The 18,903-nt window shown below is 41.8% G+C and overlaps 1 protein-coding gene across 6 annotated transcripts in view; it reads right to left on the minus strand.

The window, feature by feature from the left end:
* CADM1 (cell adhesion molecule 1) overlaps nt 1–18,903 on the minus strand; it is a 334,723-nt gene that overhangs the window by 10,748 nt on the left and 305,072 nt on the right. For 2 of the 6 annotated variants that reach the window (XM_012534267.3, XM_012534265.3), the window contains 2 exons: nt 13,677–13,709; nt 6,144–6,197 (listed from right to left, as the gene is read on the minus strand). The exons of 2 other annotated variants lie outside the window; for them this stretch is intronic. In XM_012534267.3, the coding sequence (XP_012389721.1) occupies nt 6,144–6,197; nt 13,677–13,709 (87 nt within the window). The remainder of the gene's footprint in view (nt 1–6,143; nt 6,198–13,676; nt 13,710–18,903) is intronic. 2 more of the 6 variants (XM_012534268.3, XM_012534266.3) reach the window with 1 other exon arrangement.

The following is an 18,903-nucleotide window of genomic DNA, read 5'->3' on the forward strand; positions in this document are numbered from 1 at the left end:
ATATTGGAGCACACTAGCCTCCGTGCAGCATAACATTTCTTTTCTGTCTTCTGAGAAAGTGGAAGGGAAGGAATAAATGTAAGGCAAGAAAAATCATGAAGGTTCTCACACAGCATCCCAGGCATCTAGGACTACCCCTCGGCTGCATCTCATTCTAGCAACGTCACTGCAGCTATGCTACTGTTTCAAAGGAACTATGTTAAGCTACTTAAAGGAAAACTGCAGTCATCATCATCATCATCATCCTGCCACCCAGAGCTCCTCAGGTATTCACTGAGATCAGAAGTACCGCACACGGGCTCTTAGGCGGTTACTGCCTATGTTATCCTCCAGAAACAGGCCCGAACAGGAGATGCAGGGAGAGTTAGGACCTCACATCCTGTATGGCCCGCTGGAAAGTGCGCTGGACTTGCCCACAGATCTGGCCTAGAAGCTGGGCTTCACTGCTTTTCTGTGAGACTCCAGGCAGGTCAATCAGCTACTCTGAGCCATGGAACACCATCATACAATTCACAGGGGTGTTTTGAGAGGCCAGTGTGTCACTGAATATGAAGGGGCCTCTCTGGGCCAGGGCTTGGCATACCATAGGCACTCAAGAAGTGTTTGCCAAATTGAAATCTGCTGTAATAAAGCCTACAGAGGGCTTTATTCCAGTTCCAATCACTGATTCCAGGCAAATACTTACTAGCTCTTCGGGGTGAGGGTCGTACTGCACACTCAGCATTGTTCTCAGAGGGTAAGATGCCCCATAGACACTAGCTGAGTTGAAGTCACCAAACCCCTTCTTTTCATTTACGTAGAATGGCACACAGTGTGACTGGTGGTCCTGGGTGGTGGTCAAGGCTGTGAGCCTGGCAGTCCTGTGAGCCGCCCAGTCCAAGTTATCACTCAGGTGTACCATTTAAGTATCAGGATATTAAGCTCTTGCTGTCAGCTAAACATGAGAACAAGAGTTTTTTTTTAATGTTGATTTTTCTCCCTTCTCAAGTAAACTTGATTTTGTTAATGTAACCAACAGTGGAAATGACTTGATGCAAATCCTCCCAAAGACATTAATCATCACCAAAGAGACCACAAGGCGCACTCCCGAGTCCTCCCTATTCATCTAACAATAAGGACTTAGAAGTGTGATTGCCTTTTCCATTTTAAGCAACAGGAAGGCACTGAGGATGAGACTGGAGTTTTCCTTAAAGGAGTATACATCTGATAAAGAGAACAGGGTTGTAAAAGTATTTCTAAACATACATTTCCCACTAGAATCTCTCTCTGGAGAAAGATGCTTCAGTGGACCTCAGGCATTTGGGGGTGTGAGGATGGATTAATGAATATGGTGAAGTCACCCCAAAGCAGTGTCCAACCTGTAGAACTGGAATTCATATTTCGTGTTGTAGCCTGCCAACTCTTTAATTTGGAGGAAAATTTCCTATTTGATGGTCTCCTTCCTCCCCATGGGGGAAACAGCAGCATGTTGGATTATGGGAAGATCAGCAATACCATGAAATTCAAACTTACATCATGGTGGTAAAGTCATGGCCAAGCTGGCACGGACCCAATATGATTTGTCAGTCCACTGCCTTGTACTAAAAGGAATTTTAAAATAAGGTAATCTACATGTGTTAACCTTCTGCAACTCAACACTTTCCCATGGCATTTAGGACCGTCTCAGTGGGAAATCCGTCGCATAATTTAGGAGATCAATGGGACAATGGCACTGAAAACATCTGAGCAGAGTTTAAGGTCCCCTTTGAATGGGAAAGAGCGTGATTCAACGCTGGAAGAGATCTTTCCCGGTCGTCAGCACGTGGCTCTCTACCTGATGGGCTCTGGAGAGCTCAACATTCCCTGCTTCATTCCTTGGATGCACAGACTGAATCGAAAAGGGTCCAAGAGGGAAAGAGTTCCCAAGAAGATACCAGGGCAAAGGAAGTGTGGATCTCACAGAGGAAGGACAACCACTTTAAACCTAAGTCTCGGGCTTCCCCGGTGGCACAGTGCTTGAGAGTCCGCCTGCCGATGCAGGGGACACGGGTTCGTGCCCCGGTCCGGGAAGATCCCACATGCCGTGGAGCGGCTGGGCCCGTGAGCCATGGCAACCTAAGTCTCTGTTTCCTGAAGAACCGGGAAGACCCATATGTTTAAATTCTGATTCTGTCTCTTGAGTAAATTATTTTAACCTCTGGAGCCCCAGTTCCCTCATTTGTAAACAACCCCTTCCTTAACAGTCTCCCAGGATTTTCATGACGATCCTCCCATGGCTGGCTCATGCTCATCTCTTGGTCTTCTTGTCCCAGTGGCCTCCCCTGGTGAGCATTTCTAGGCTACCCTCCACCTCTTCCCAGCCCCAGTCACTCACTTTCACTTTACCCAGGTTTATTTTTTCCCACAGCATTAGTCTGACGTTATCTTGTGTTTTGAGCTTGTCTCCCTGACTGGAATGTAACTGTATGAGGGCAGGATCCTGGCACGTGAAATCCAGGGCAGCTCCAGCCCCTGGTTGGTCTTGTTCACTGCTGCATCCCTGGTGCCCAGGCCTGAGCACAGCACACAGGAGGAGCTCAAACACTTGTTGAATGAATGCGGATCAAATGAGATCATATGTGTGCATAAGCTTCCTGAGCGGTCAAATACTACACAAATACAAGCTAAATGAGACCTCGCCTGCGATTTAGGGGCCAGATCTTGAATTCGTCTACATAGTCCAGCTGGTTTTTGATGTTTTTCTTTATCATCATCATTATTATTACTAGCCTAACAAAAAAATGCAATTGCCTGTTTGCCAAGTCTGGGCCATACTTTACATGGGAGCCAGTAAGGAAAGAGTCCCCCCAAATGCTATGTCTATTGACAGTTTCTTACACACATTTCAAGCAAGTTCAGCCGGACTTTGCGGACACTCACAACAGCCAGATGGTCTTATATCCCACCCCAAAACTGATAATCTGGATCTGAAGGCCTTTAAGTGCTTCCATGAACTACATCTAGACCATATTTTGAGCCCGTTTCCTCTGTAATCCACTTAAGGGACTATAGCCGGCTCACCTAGATTCTTCCTTAACACCTGGCATGGATTATCAAAGCCCCTTAGAATCTGCCTTCCATCCGTGCTTTTCTATGGACTGTGAGGGAGATGTTGATTTTTCCAGATCACTTTCTTGTATGTAGGGCCAGAGTTGAAAACGTGTCTCTCTCCGGGAAGCACGAGAGCTCTGAAATTTCTTGTTGGTGCCTTTGCTTCCAAAGCAGAAGCCTGACGGATTGCTCTGATTGTGCCGGAGGGCCATTCCCTGGCAGGCGGCATATTCACCACCACACTCCACTAAACAGTCCCCGAAGGACCTTCCATTGCTGAAGGGAGGGAGGCAGTTGGAGGCATTTTTTTTTAAAGTTTTAAAATAAAATAGAAGGATAAATAGGCTTGAAGCTATTCTATTCCACATGGGTGGCAATAACCACCAGCTATCACGGGGAAATAGCAGATGTAATTGATAAAGCAACGCAAAACTCTTGTGGATCCGTCATCAATAAAGTTAACACCCAAAAAGTCAATGAAAGGGTTCAAAGTGGAACTGGAGAAGCTCCCCAGGTCCTCCAATAATTAAATCACTGAACTACACACAAGCATAATTTTTTAATGCAGATTAAAGAGGAGGATCAGCTGGGCCACTTGCTTTGCCGGGTGAGGCTGGGGCACCATATGGTGCTGAGGAAACCGTCATTAGCTGAGGTGGCAGTGGTGTATGGGGGAGGAAGCGGGACAAGGGGCCGGCAGAAGACGGACCATCATTATTGTGAAGGAAACGCAGGATATAACATTTATCCATAATAAGGAAAGAATGAAGTTTCTACCCAGATGGAGCAGGGAACGGATGGTAATATTATTCATTACCACAGCTTAGCATTAAATGTACAACACCTCCTCTAATTTATTGATGGACTGTTTAAGACGGGTGTTAACCTGTTTGTCTTGTATTATAATTGAATTCAGTCTCTAGGCTACAGAAATTTAAGAAGTTCATCCTTTCTCAATCAATATGCTCTCCTTCAGTGACCCATTTCAAGACAGCTTCATAAAAAGTAATGTATTTTGTTTTAATAAATTTAAACACTATGACAGCTGCTCAATTTTTATCGGGTGTTTTTTTTTCCCCTTCAGATGTCTCTTTGCTGCCGAGTGAAGCCATGCTCACAATCAATAGTAATTGATTAATCAGCATCCCCTTTGAACAAAGGTGCTAATCAGTTTTTGATTAGTTCATCAAACCAGATGCAAAGGCAGCCCGGCCCCAGCCTGACAGATCGTCAGGGTTCTACTTGACTTATGGCTCCCTCGCAATATACAACGGCAGCGTTCCTGGACGGGGGAGGGGAGGGGGACAACGTAATTATTAATTTAACCAAATTATTATGAACACAAACAGTTGTTGGCTTATCACTCCTGACTCAGGGGTGATTGATAGAGCTGCAGCAAGGCTGCCTCTGACTTGGTGCAGAGCAGAGAGACCTGGAGTATTCCTTCCTTGATGATGCTCGGGGAAGGGATAAGGGCTGATTTCGTCCCATTTTCCTAAAGAGGAGAAAAATGACTCCTGCATATGAGTGATCCTGTCTGGCTGATATGCTGAGAGGGATCAGGGCCAAGGAGAACTTGGTCCCTTCTTCGGATCCTTGAGAAGATACAATTGCCACTGTGTCAGAGGGCCGTTTTATTTAGGGCCAGGATCGGAACTGAGGAGTCAGTCTTCTTACACTCAGCATGATATTCCAAGCAGGGAGAAGGACTCATTTGCTCTTATTTCCCAAAAAAAATCAAGCTAACATTTTTGAAACTTCTCTAAATATACCACCACCAAGAGGCAAAAATAAAACACTCCTTTGATGGCTGGCTACGTTTCTAATCTTCTATTTATTTATCTATCTAAACTCCTTGGGGTTTGGAATTCATTTATTCGTCCAACAAGTATCAACTGCGTGCTTATGATATGACAGGTGTACAGCAGTGAACAAAACCAATATGGCCTCCTGGAGCTTCCACTCTGTGGGAAAATCCATCAGCCAGGTTCAAACTGGGACATGCTACATAGCAGAAAAATAAAGGCGTCCCTGAGGTTTGACAGAAGCACAGAGGAGGCAAGAAATCTATCGCTTGTGAAAGATAGTGGTACCATCTTATTCTCTCACTGGGTAAGACCTGTAGTTAAAGCTGTACCTTAGCAACCAGCTATTCAAGGGAGCTGCAGTGAAATCTCTTCAAGAAGGGCAACATGGAACCCTTGTTTCCAAAAGGCTGGAGTCAGCATCTACAGTCCTCTGCCTTGGTTTCTCCTGATGAGGAAGGGCCCTTCCTTATTGACTTATTAAGAAGCAACTGATCAGAATGTTTCAAAAGCTGCAGCTGGTTGGCAGTGAAGTCCCACAACATCATGGGAGCACATATAATTGTTTAGCTCTGACCATTTTAAATCTCCTTCCCCTCCTTTATAGGATATGCTTCTTATTTTGGATTAGTAACACCTAAATCCTGGAATCAAGCATGAAACCTACTTTTGCAAGAGCTCAGTGTGCTGTGAAAAAGTTCTGAGGTGGATAATTAGTTTGCATCATGGTGTGTGACAAAACAATTGCCCCCCCTTTCCTTCCTTCCCCTCCCCTCCCCCTCCTTCTAAGATTAACTATGACCTGGCTTTTCTAGTCTATTCCACAGAAGGAGATGGTCAATATGAGGGGTTTTTTTTAAATAAAGATCTTGTCTCATAATCCAACATCCTTAAATAGCTTTGAAATAAAACAAATTTCTCATGAACCATTATATGCCTAGAACATAAAAATTATTTTAAGCCACTGAACAGAGTGGCTTTGGTTCAATCCCAAAGATGATTCAACCTGGAGGTCATTATTGACCTGGAGGTCTTTACAGCGGTCAGCCCCCAATCTGAAATATACACACAATATACAACCTGAAAATACACAGGGAAGAGAGGTGGGGGGAGGAAGAAAGTGTTAATAAAAATCTGTTTTTTCTTGAGTCTTAAAATCCACAATTGCGAATTGACTGCTCAGCGATCCAAATAGCTGTGTTGTGGAAGTGGATGGAGGGCCCACAGGTTGGACACTGCAGAGCCTTTTACCTAATGACTAGCCCTTACCTGAGAGGTCCTCACTGTCCAGTTCTTCTGCGGAATTGGGCAACTGAGTAAGGCCTTACAAGTAAAAACAAATCGTTTTTCTTTTCATTCCTCAAGGGACATAAACAAAACACTTAAGAACTGAGGATGAATTTCTTAAAAAAAAACATGAGCCAAATCTCTTGCCATCTCTCTCTCTTTCATGGATAGCTTGAATGTATTAATCCGTAAGTACGTTTCCCCAATCATTTCATTTTGTTATAGATACACAATTGAGGCAGAAAGATTCCTCAGTCTCCACTTTCAAAGCACATGAAACATGAAGGTGAATGTTTCTAATCACTCATTCATAACAGCATGCAGAAAGCAAAAAAATAAAGCCTGATTGTTAGCTATTGATGTTCTGATAGATCTCTTAAATACAAATAGATTGAGATGTTACATACGGATGTATGTAAGTTTTAGTTCACATTTCACTGTAAATTGAAATCCTTGGGCAAGAATGACAAACACAGTTCATTATCAATTGATGATGACCTGGGATCATCGATTTCAAAATGGTATGGCATCTGCTAACTGCAGTTTGCCTTCATCAGAAAATCTGATTTGCAAAATGGTTTTTTTTTTCAAAAAGAGAATTTCAAAAATCAGTGGTATTCCTGAAAAAATGAAACCCTCAAAGCTGAAAAAGCAGTTAGGTCAGGAGATAATCGAGTGGAGCTTGAAATGCCTGTATCCGAGTTAGCACCGATGTTGGCCAGCTGGGATGGCTCTCGGCTAGCTCTGCCTGGAAGGAAAAGAGGTGACGGGGAAAGCAGATAAACCATGGGGGGCTCAGTTAGGAGATGGCCTCCCTCTCCTCTTCCTGTATTTGCAGGCTGCTCCTTTAATGAAGTTAAAAACACCACAAAGTCGTGTCTGGTTTGTGCAGACCTCCAGGTCTTCTCATTGGCACAACAACTGGCTAATCCTTCTCTGATGAGATTTGTCACTTTTGAAGATACTTGTGGACCTATTAAACAGGAATGAGGGGCATGCCTTGTTTCTTTGTTCATCTTTCCCTTCTCTTATAGCCGAGCGCAAAAGGTAAGCTCAGTAAGTATTTGCTGAATTAATGATTTGGGAGTAATGCTTAGTGAACTACCAACTAAAACAAATGTTCTGGAAACAAGCAATGTCAAACTGACCGCACTATTCAGAAGCTCCCAAATCAACAGAAACACTTAATGTAGAAATGGACAGTAAAAGGTTGGATTTTGTGAGTTGTTTTATAAAGAAGCCAAATGAATATTGAGAGCTAGGTTGGTGCTGAAAGAAAGCGTCATACCAGCTCTTGAAGAATTTCCATCATGACCCTTGCCAATATTCAATGGCATGTGCCAATTAAAAATGGGATGATTTGAAGTCCATGGATGTTCCCAAACTATGGATTTAGGCAACTATGGGAAAGCAATGAGTAATGCAATAAATTATAGAGGCAACTGAGTAGGGATGTTATCCACTGGTTCTGAAATCTGATTGGTTGAAAGTGTTCCTATTTCTAATTGGCTTTATTCATTGTATAAAGACCGATGAATACAATTATTTGAATAATTGTTATAAATGGGCAACATAAAGTTCTCCTCTGTAGTTAATTATGAATTTGCAGTTCTCAGGAGGCTAATCCCTCACTTCTACGTGGCCCAATGAATATCAAAGCATGCAACATACATGCTTGGCACCCACTGAACCATATTAAACGAGGATGTTTCAAGTAGGCAGTTTTACTGCTGAAGGCTTGTTTCCCTGGGGAGGGCATTAGAAAGCTAATTTAAAAAAAATAAAGACAAATATGTTTATGAAATATCATTGATATGCAAAGTTTCCCATTAAAAAGCGACAGACAGTTTATACACACCTCATTAAAGATGAAACTGTCATTTTTAATGGCATAAACTTTAAAATATACCAAATCCTCTGGAATCTACAGCTCAGATTATATCCAAAAGTGGGAAGCCATCTAGGTTAGTGGTTAAATTTGTTTTTGCACTACTATTGTATTTTATGAATCTATAGTGCTCCGCCATAGCTGGATAATTTCAAAATAAATATAATTAGGAAGAGTTTACTGAAGCACTGAGTGTACAAGCAAAATTTACCTCCTAAAATTACTTTGACTTAGGTAGTTTTCTTTCATGATAAAAATTATACAGCTTTCATTTTTCTCAAAGAAAAAGATGCATTTTGTGAGGCAGAGAATAGTCTTCAAAAGGAAGCTCCACCATTTAACAATAAGTGGGAAATTACTTCTGGGTTTTTCTCTTGAACTTTTCATATCATCCGCTCAAGCCCTTCCTGGTCACTTCAATTAAAATGTATTCAACACATTTCTTTAAACTTTGTTAAACAAATGAAAGTTTACTTTTGGTCCATATGGGATTTTCTTTTGAGCAATTAATGAAATCCTAAGGTGCAAACATGATAATTTAATACACACACGAGAATCGTCTCTTCCGCAGACGTGATTTTTGCTCCTTCGTGATGCTATCAATCACGTGCTGCACGTGCCCTAAGCCTCCTCAGACAGTGCTTCTGCTGTTGGTATGGTTACTTCTTTCCAGCAGAAATCGCTGGCTTCTAAAAATGGTATGTATGGCGTAGCAATTTTGAACCAGGTTAAGGAAAACCTCAAAAATTAGAAACAGCAAGAAATCCTAGAGTTAGTTAAATTCAAGGTCAAGGTCAAGTAAAATCTAAATGCTTGGGGCTCAATTCATCAGGGTTTCCTTCTTTTTTTTTTTTTCCTTAAAATTTTAAAACAGAATGATCAAATAAAACCTCTAGGAAACAAAAAAACTTCCCACTGGCCCTAGTATCATTCCCATTATGAAAAAATAGGCGATGGTCTCTCTCTTACCTAAGCAGCATATGTCTGATCACTTGGCCATATTATGGAATCTGTTACTTCCATCACCAGCCATAAGAGTTCAGATGCCCCGGCAGTTTTAATCTAAATGCTCAGTCAGTCATCCTGTTCTTCCTGCTTTGTCAGCTTTTGTGGAGAGTTTTTCCCTTGGTCCCATTAGCAGAAATTTGGTTCACGCCGTTAAACAGTAGCACATTGTTTCCAAACTGCATATCAAGGCTGAAACACAATCTTCAGGTCCTGCAGCCATTCGTAAACCTCTTTAGCTTTGTTCTTGAGTAGAACATACAATGTCTGCAGAGTCCCTTGACTGAATGACAGCCTTCGAATGCCACTGTTGTGTACTCATACAGAGAGATGTGCAGAGGGGTGCATACACAGATGGTGGACATAGAGGTTGTAATAATGCGCACTGCTGGCTATTTTTCTTTAAAATGGGCTTCAGAATTTCCCCACGATTGAATAGAAAGATAAGAAATTTCATGGGCTTTTAGAATTCCATCACGGCTTGCACGACTTATGAAGTAAGTCACGGAAAGGGAGATCCATGGGGTAGTTGCCTAAGGGCAGAGGTCTAGGGGATAAGCATGTATCTAGCACAGGCCAAACATTTTGAAACCAAAACTGAAAGTGAAAAATTATGTCAGAGGGGTTCCCAGTTTGAGTCTCACTACAATTGCATACTAAATTAAAAACTAGTTAATAACTCATTTGGGATTATAAATTCATGAGATCATCAGCTTCTAATGTACCAAGAGGTAGCAAGCAAAAGGACGGGTAGACTTGAAAATAATGAAATAGCGGTGGGGCAGAGTGGGGGGAGAGACAGAGAAAGAGAAAGACAGAGAGAGAGAGAAAGAGAGAGAGACAGAGAGAGAGAGAGACAGAGAGAGAGAACCCCAAACCCAGAGGAAGCCAGCTGACTACAGTGCAGCAAAAGCACAAGCACTATTCCAGACCATGGGCATGCTGTCACCCAAAACCTCACACGAGGGAGGTGGGTGGGGGAAGGGAGAGGGGACACACAGGGCAGAAAAAGAACAAGGCACAAGACACTTACAGAGAAGCGCCCCACATTGGAACAAACAAATAAAAACCATCACACGCACCCACACATCAATAATCATAGGAACGAGTACACCATCCGTGCTTAACGTCACTCATGCATTTCTGCCATAAATTTCAGACCATGTGGTACCAGGATTTGGCAGAGTGTTTTTTGCATTTCTCAACATGCACACATAACACAGGATTCTTCCTGTCCAGGCCTTAAGGATGAGCTCCAAAAACACAAATGCTCAAGATCTTTCTTCAAAGATCCCTTCCATCGCCCTAGTCTAGGAATCCCACTCTTACACTCACATTTATCTTTACTGTACTATCAATTATATCCTTAAAGACACATTGTGGCTGACTGTTGTTTGGTTTCTTTTTGGAGAAAATCCATTTGCTTTTGAATCATGCCCATGCACTTCTAACCTCCCAATACATGCTTATTCTAATCAGATATTGGTAAGAACAAAAGGTCAACATACATAAACAACTGATATACTTCATACATACTCTAGCAACACAAGCTTGAATAAAATATTTTAATGAGTCTTCAAAGGGAAAACATTTTGTAAAATTATTTTTTTTCCTTTTTAGAAAAGAAAAGAGAAGTATGGAAAGAAATCCAGTATGAAAACTTTTAAGACCAGTACAATGGTCACAACTGGCTGACCCAGTACGTCTTGTCATTTAAGTTGCCAAGTTATCAAACCACAACATTTTTCTAGGCCCAGATCTCCAACATGAGCATCTCAGGATAATTCTCAAATGAATCTAAGTCACATGGTTGTTATATGGAAGAAGCTGGCTTTTACCCATAAGTCACTTGAATAAAGTCAGTTCTGTATCCTCATCTCCTTGGAAACGTGGTCCCCTGCTTTGTAACTCCAATCATATTCTATTGCCTTTTCTATCCTGACAACTGACCTGGAAGACTTTCTCCCCCTGTTAAGTAAAATTCTAGATATTACTTTGGCTTTCATTAAAGCTTTTTGCTGTGGGCTGGAGAGTATGCTGTTGAAAAGAGGGGTCAGATCCCTTTGGGAGGATGCTGTGAGGGTTTTAGACAAGTTGGAGCATGTATTTATAAATGCATTTTATAGGAATCAACCTGGATTATCACTTCTCTCTACCTGCTAAGGAATCATATATTATATATGATGATCATATATTTATACACACACACACACACACACACACACACACACACACACATTATACTATTCTTACTTCCTTTCTTTCTCCCCTAATTTCTTGGCTGTAGGTATACTTCTCATTCACTGCTGGTCAATAGCATCCTACTGGGACATTGCTGGCTTGAACACTATCCCTGAACTAGTAAGACAGTGGTTGTTTCTCACAGTACACAGGCATCTCTGTTTCCTGTCACACGAATGCTAGAGTCCTATTCCAAGTGTCTCTTTATTATACTACAAAAAGAGATCACCTTCACTTTCTTTCTCCATAGAGAAATACATGTTCAAATACTAGTATCCTAAGATCAGGACTGGCTCCCTAAATTAATTTCTCATTTTTCAGCTCAGGGGACATATTTTTTTTTCTGTTATTTTTTTTGTGTGTGGTACGTGGGCCTCTCACTGTCGTGGCCTCTCCCGTCGCGGAGCACAGGCTCCAGACGCGCAGGCCCAGCGGCCATGGCTCACGGGCCCAGCCGCTCTGCGGCATGTGGGATCCTCCCGGGCCGGGGCACGAACCCACGTCCCCTGCATCGGCAGGCGAACTCTCAACCACTGTGCCACCAGGGAAGCCCAGGGGGACATATTTTTTACCTTGAATACCCCACCCAACTCCAAGACCTACAACTATTAGAGTCATATAACTACACAAATGTTACTGAAGGGACCTAGAAAACAGAAGCCTGGAGTCTTGAGATAAATGATTAGTATCTCTTCAAAGATCTCACAGAATTCAGGAATCTTATGATTACATTTGACCCTGGAGTTAATTATAGAAAGCTCAGAACTTAAAGCATCTTAAAAAGAATAGAACAAAAATCTCTTGAACTACATTAAAATAGCCTTAAAGCTCTGAGAATAATCGATAAAAGTCAGGAAGTGCTCAATTAATGATGAAACCTACAAATAACTGAGCTTAATGGAGTGCAGTGTCTGAGATGCAGTGAGCACCATGGGGCATTACCTTGGAAAGTGGAAGTTTTTTATCTAATTGATTTCTCATGATTGTTGGTGTATCTGGCCCTTTAACTAATTTTATGAACTTTTCCCTTTGTGCCAGTGACAGGGAGGGCAGGGGAAGGTGGGTTAGGGTGGGGAGAGATACTGCCCCATACCCAAGTTTGTTTTGCTTTCTCAGAATTTCTCATCAGAAGGTCCAAATATGGGGGGTGGTCAGCCAAGCATAAAGGCCTGACCTTCAAGGATGGCTCACACAGCATAGGTATTGCTCAGAGATTTCTAACTGGTTAAGTCCTCAAATGCAGGTCTGTTTAAGAAGGTCAGTCGTGCTGGGAAGAGCTGTTTCTCTAAAAGTTGAATGAACACCATAGGGTTGGCTGATCACCTCTTGTCATTTAACTGATAGATTTCAATCCTGCACAATGTGCAAAGCGATGTAAGTAGGCCCTTTACCAAATGATTCCCTTGAATTCAGTTATTAAAATTCAGCCCATTTTTAACTAACATATCTTTCTCCAAAGCACAATATCGCCAGGGTGAGATGTGAGCTAAGTAATACAGTAATATACAGATGAAACGTGATTCTCATTTTCTGATTGGAGACATATAGAAAAGTGAAAGGACCTATTCCAACCTAGGAAGTCAGTGGATTAATTCGGAAAAGGATTTCCCGATGCCCCCGCTGAGCTGTATTTACTCGGTTTTTATCAGCTTTTGGCTAACATCGTGAGGAGTTTTTTTTTTTTAGTATTTTGCCTACAAGGTACCCACACACAAATGATTTTTTTTTGAGTCCCAGTTAATGCTGTTGAAATGTACATATGGTGTCATTCTTGTTTGGAGATGTTTCCCGCCAAACGGTCGCATAAACTTTTATGCACACGTGGAGATTAAGGGTGAACCTGCAAGAGGCCGTGGAGGTAAATATGATAATTAAAGAAGAACAATGTTCTTCCTCATCCCTACGTCATGAATTTAAACAGGAATCTTCCGCCCTGACCTGTCCTTCAGTCTCAACTACTAAGTGACATAAATGACTCCTCTTCAAAATGTACCTAAGATTCTAGCCTATGAACGAAGAAAGCAACTGGGCCTTTAATTCAGATGCTATGATTTTTAGGCAAATATTAGGTTTTTTTTGGAGTCCCTTATATTTCAATGTCTGGCGGCATTATAGAATTAAGGGCTACGTGCAGCTAAAACTCCTGCAGCCCAGCCAGCCGACAGGGAGGCCTCATCTCAGATTGCAACCATTGAACACCGAACTCACAACAGAAATGACAAGACTCGACATCCTTTCAAGCCTCACAAATTAGAGTATATTTATGAGGTCAGTCTACTCGGAACACAGTTTCCCTTGAAGACTACATTTCTCTTTTTCCCAGGCTTGCCTTGCCGCTCAGCAGTGCTGAGAAGGTAGATAAACAGTAATGTGGTACCAACCGTGGACTGCTGGTTCTGTCGTCGCCGTGGTGTCTACAGACGGGAACAGAGGATTGGAGGAAGGGAAGAAACAGGAGGAACGGCATGCAAAAAAAGGGAAAATGGAAAAAAATGGAACAGATAATATATGAGCAAGCTTTCAAAGAACATCGCGTGACAAGCAATAATAAATGAAAAGCCAAAAGCATTTGAAGTGAGTTGCACTGTTTTAAGACATGCCTTCAGCTCAAAGCTGCGAGCCAGTGAGGAAAACAGTAGATTCTTTGGTTCTGGGGGTCTTGCCAGGATACATCTACTTGCTAGTCAATAGTCAGGGGAACATGCAAAGTGATGAGAAACACCAGTGCAAACTCAGTGACTGGTAGATGGCTCTGAACGCACCAAGGCTCAGGACTGTGACAGAAAAGCTCAGTTGGGAGGCTGGCTGAACAACAGATTCATACATTCAAACATTGCCTTTGTTTTAACCCAACCCACCCAGGCACTCAGGCTTTACGACTGCCAATCAGGCGTCGCTGAATCAATTGCACATTTAGGATCCTTTTATGGCTCATGCGCAGATGCCTGTAGATGAATATATGGGTTCAAGTTTTCCATCCAGTGTGTTATTTCAGCAGGGTTCAGCTGGAAAGTTCAATTAACTGGGAGGCCAGGGGAATGAACATGTTAAAGGCTTTCAGATTAGTTTCTACACACACACACACACACACACACACGCACACGCACACACACACACACACACACACACACACATGCACTCATACTCACCACTCAGCCATCCTCCACTCTGCAGATCTTACTATGTTACAATCTAAGGGCAAGAAGTCTTGCATGGAAAACACCCAAGTCCACATAATTTGCCAAATGCCACTTCTCATCATGTGACATTCCAAAAATTAAAGCATCCAGCCGTCCCTTTGCTCACGATCCAGAACCACATTCACTGCTGTGAGCTGCCAGGAGTCCTGCCTTCAGGGTGAATCAGGAGATGGCACGTGAGGTTTTTTCACTGCCAGATGCACTTGTTATGGAAGAAACCGTGGTTTGTCTCTTCTTCTATTTCTAATGCCGTTCAAGTTTTCTCCTTCTACCAGGCTTCAAAACCAGGCCTGCTATACTGGCTCCTCTTCACAGGAAATTCCTCAGGGGGCTCCAGAAATTTTCTTTTTCTTTTTGGCTAGAGGGGAAGTGGGATAAATATCTAACAAAATGCACGGAAACATTCCTCTCCCAGAGTCGTTTTAATACCCCTCTTCTAGCCAACTTCATTCCAATGTCAACCCATCTGGCCGGGTTTTAATTTTCAGTTCTACCTTCTCAAGGTGTCTCCCTCCACGATGCCTTTCTGGCCAGAAAGGAGTGGAGACACTCACACATGAGCTGGTCATGTCGAGCTGTAGTGGGATTCTGGGTTGACACTGCAAGTAGTTACCTGTCCTTTTTTATCATGCAGCTATTTAGCTGGTAATTATTTTCATGAGTTCTGGAGACACCAAAAGACGCCTTTGGACTTGACATAGGCAATGTTTAAATGCACCAGAATGCCAAATGTAACATTTTTTTTTTTTGGTCCAACGAGCCTGGTGCTTCTGATTTATAAATATGACACATGAATTCACACCAGTGTTCCCCTTCAATTCCCCTTTCCTCAGAACCCTAGACCATCAAAAAATCAGAGCCCTTCTAAGGAGCCAGAATTAACCAGAAGTCCGAGAGGCCACTACAGCTTAATAGAACTTATGGCTGAGTTTCTGAAGAACAGATGAAGGAAAGAAAAACATAAAATAAACCACACCAGAACGCAATACTTACTTACAAGTCTGTATGCATAAAAAAGCAGTTAAAAAACAATACCGAAAATTGTTCAGATGAAACATCTCTACATCAGATGCTCATGACACGTCTGACACGTCTCCTTACTTGAAACATTCAAGTCAAGTGTTAGTTTGAGGTGCTTTCAATTGCAGGGGCAAAATCAAATGCACATTTGTACAGAAACACTTATATGAAAGTTAATATATTTTATGGCTAGACACTGGCTTCTTTCCAAAATTAATTTTAAAAAAAGCAATAAACATTTTGGCTCGTTAGTTTTGTAGCAGCACTTCTAATATGCTTTATTTTCACCAGGTAAATCATTAGTATAAAATGAAAGAAAGGGGTTGGAGTAAAATCTAAGGGTCCTCAAAAATAATGTCTTAGCATTAACCGACGACTCCCCAATTTACTGTCTGCCTACATCACAACATCACATCAGCTTTATGACGAAATCAAACTAAGGGAAGCTGGGTGTACGCTTCCCTGTGGGTACCAGAGAACAAATGAAGGAAGTTCACAGGGCAGCCTGCCTCCCCATTCTGGGGATGGGAAATCCATCAATTGCGCCCAACAGGGAAGAGAAAGGGATATTGAGAAGGAAAACACACAGTTCTAAAACAGTGAAAAGCAAACACATGTTCAAGTCAAACAACACAGTTACTGCAGCTGGGAATGGCAAAACCAGGGATCAGCAATGGAGTGGCAGAGGGCAGCAGACACACAGGCTTGGCTACAAAGTTGAGACCGAGATTGAGGGTGAATGGGGGAGTCGCTGATTCCATTTCTCTAAGAGCATCTGGTGAGGTATCTGAACAGAGGCTATTTCAAGTAAAGAATGAAAAAAAAAAATCTTTAGAAGTGACTTTGTGCTCCCCGCAGGAGAGCACTGTGACAGAATCTAATTCTCCTTCATAATTGCATTACGACGTCATGCAGAAACCACAGACACCCTGGCTCTGAAGTGAGTGCGGCTCTGTGAAGTAGGATTTATTAAGGTATCTTAATCAGGAGACTGGAGAGATGTGCTAGCCCACCCCTGTGAATCAACTTGTGGGGTCACTATATTGTTTGATAACATTCTAAGTGTACAGGCAAAATGCAAACAGTAACTTTCCAATAGAAGATAACGTAGGCTCTAATTAACTTGAAAAATGAGAGTGCCTAATTGCCCTAACAGAGGCTGTTTCAAACTTCATTCTGCGGCTGCCTTTAAAAAATAATCTTTGCGCTAGGCCTAGGAGAAAAATAGGTCACAGAAAGTTGAGCTGGACTTATGGTGGTGTAGGGTTATGAAATTAAAAAAGCCTCTTTGAGCTACTGTCTCTTTTAATTTTAATTACAATGAGGGAGAACTTTATTGTACATCTATTTTTATATGGTCAAGAAAAAGCAATCCCACGTTCCTGCAAACCCAGTAAGTGTGTATGGTCTTAATAGTCACTCTCTAGCTGTTTTATGAGTATAATTAAACAAGGTATCCAAGGGCAGGGCCTGCACTGCTATTTGAAAGATGAACATTTCACTGAATATCGACTTTCAGTCTCCCAGCCATACAAACAGTTTATGGGACCCTACCTTGAAGACATTAAACATCACCTATATTTCACAGTGGCAGTATCAGATATTTTCAAAATCAAAAGGCTCAGACAATGTGTCAGATTAGAGACACCATCCACTTAACCAAGTAGCAAAAAAAACCCCAAACCAAAAACAACAACAACAAAAAAACCACATGAGAGGCAGCTGGGCAATGTTTAGCTGAAACAGTCATGTGTAAGCTCCACTGTGGCACATTCTAATCCTTTCATATGGATTCTCTCCAACTTAGAATTGTTCATTGAGTGTGACAGACTGGGGGTTTAAAACTAATCCATAAATTAGTCCGTGGTCTCAAACACAACGGTGTCATAAATGAAAATAAAAATCCAGGAACGAAATTAAATTCACAACCTTAAATACTTTTTCTTCTCCAACTGCTCTATGGTACTCCTGCTTTATAATGCCCAGATTCACTGCCAGGCTGCATTTGGGGGGAAGGGGGGACGGTATGAGTAGGCTGTACATTAAAAAATGCACAGGGTAATAACCCAATCTGCTCAAAAGCAGAGCTTAATTGTGAAGAATTTAAATTCTGCCATTTTGATTGTCATAAGCGTAAATGAAAGCATACTAAGCAGTCCAGACATATTTTAATACACTTTCTCTCAGTTTATTTTCTTAACGAAAGTCAATAAGGAGCCAATGGGTTTTCTTAATTGAATTCCCCTTCAGTTTGTGTTATGGAGCTGCCTTAAAGCTAGACGCTAGGGTAGGCAAGGACTTCCCCTGACGGTTTTATTCTCACGATGGTGCTGTGCTGGCCAATATATATTAAGTATAGTTCCCTCTTTTTCTTTCTTCTTGACATATTTGACATCTATTGAAAGCAAACATACCTGCTGGAAAATTAAACTTTGAAATTTATTTTCTACTGGTTTCCTGGTTAATTTTCTTTCCATCTATGTTCAGCTTTAATTAAACTCCCATTGCTCAGGGATGGGAGAAATGGATAGGAACGGAACTGAAGCTAAAAGGCCTGAACAGGAGACCCATAAGAAAGCTTTCTTCTGTCTTCCTGTCATCTCCCCTTTGAGTGAAGAGATTGTGTGCCACGGAACAGCAGGAAGGGGAGTAGGTTGTTGGTTTTTTTTCTTTCTTTTTGGTTAATTTCCAGTTTTGTTAAAAGCTTCTTCAGAATTGTTCACAAGTGCTACTGTACCCCTGAGATCGTCTCATTTGCAAACCAGATGTTCTCAAAATAATAATAATAATAATTACCACCAGCACCATGGTTTCATTTAACAAGGAAAACAATTCCTATCCTATGTTGTGTCCGTGCTGGGCGGGAGGAGGGACAGAGAGGGGTGAGGCACCGGTGAGGGGAGGAAAAGAGAGGGATGCAGGAGGGTGATGGTGGGGAGAGGGCAGCAGCTCTAGAAGTAGTAGTTTATATTCATCTCCTGGAGGGCTGGGTCCTTCCTGCCAAGTCCTTTATTTCCCACCACTGAGATAGCTCCAACTTTCTAATCCTAAGAAACCTGTATTTATGAGATTATTCTTTTGCACTGTTGGGCATGAATCTTTAGTATGAAAACATGTCAATTCCCTCTCTCTTGGATTATTTTTCAACAAGGAACATAAGAGCATGGAAATGATGATAGAAGCATTAGGAAAAAAAAATCACACTGACTTCCCATCTCTCATTCCTTTTTGAAAAAAATGCAGAATCAGGTCACCTTCATCACTAATTTCTTCCATTCCCTCATAAGTCAATATGGGTCAAAAACTGGTTGGCTATGATGCTATTTATAATAAGTTTATCATCATCAAAAAAATAAAAATGTACACACTGAAGACAGTATGGAAAAAC

The sequence above is a fragment of the Orcinus orca genome, chromosome 8, assembly GCF_937001465.1.
Source record: "Orcinus orca chromosome 8, mOrcOrc1.1, whole genome shotgun sequence".
In the NCBI taxonomy this organism is placed as follows: domain Eukaryota; kingdom Metazoa; phylum Chordata; class Mammalia; order Artiodactyla; family Delphinidae; genus Orcinus; species Orcinus orca.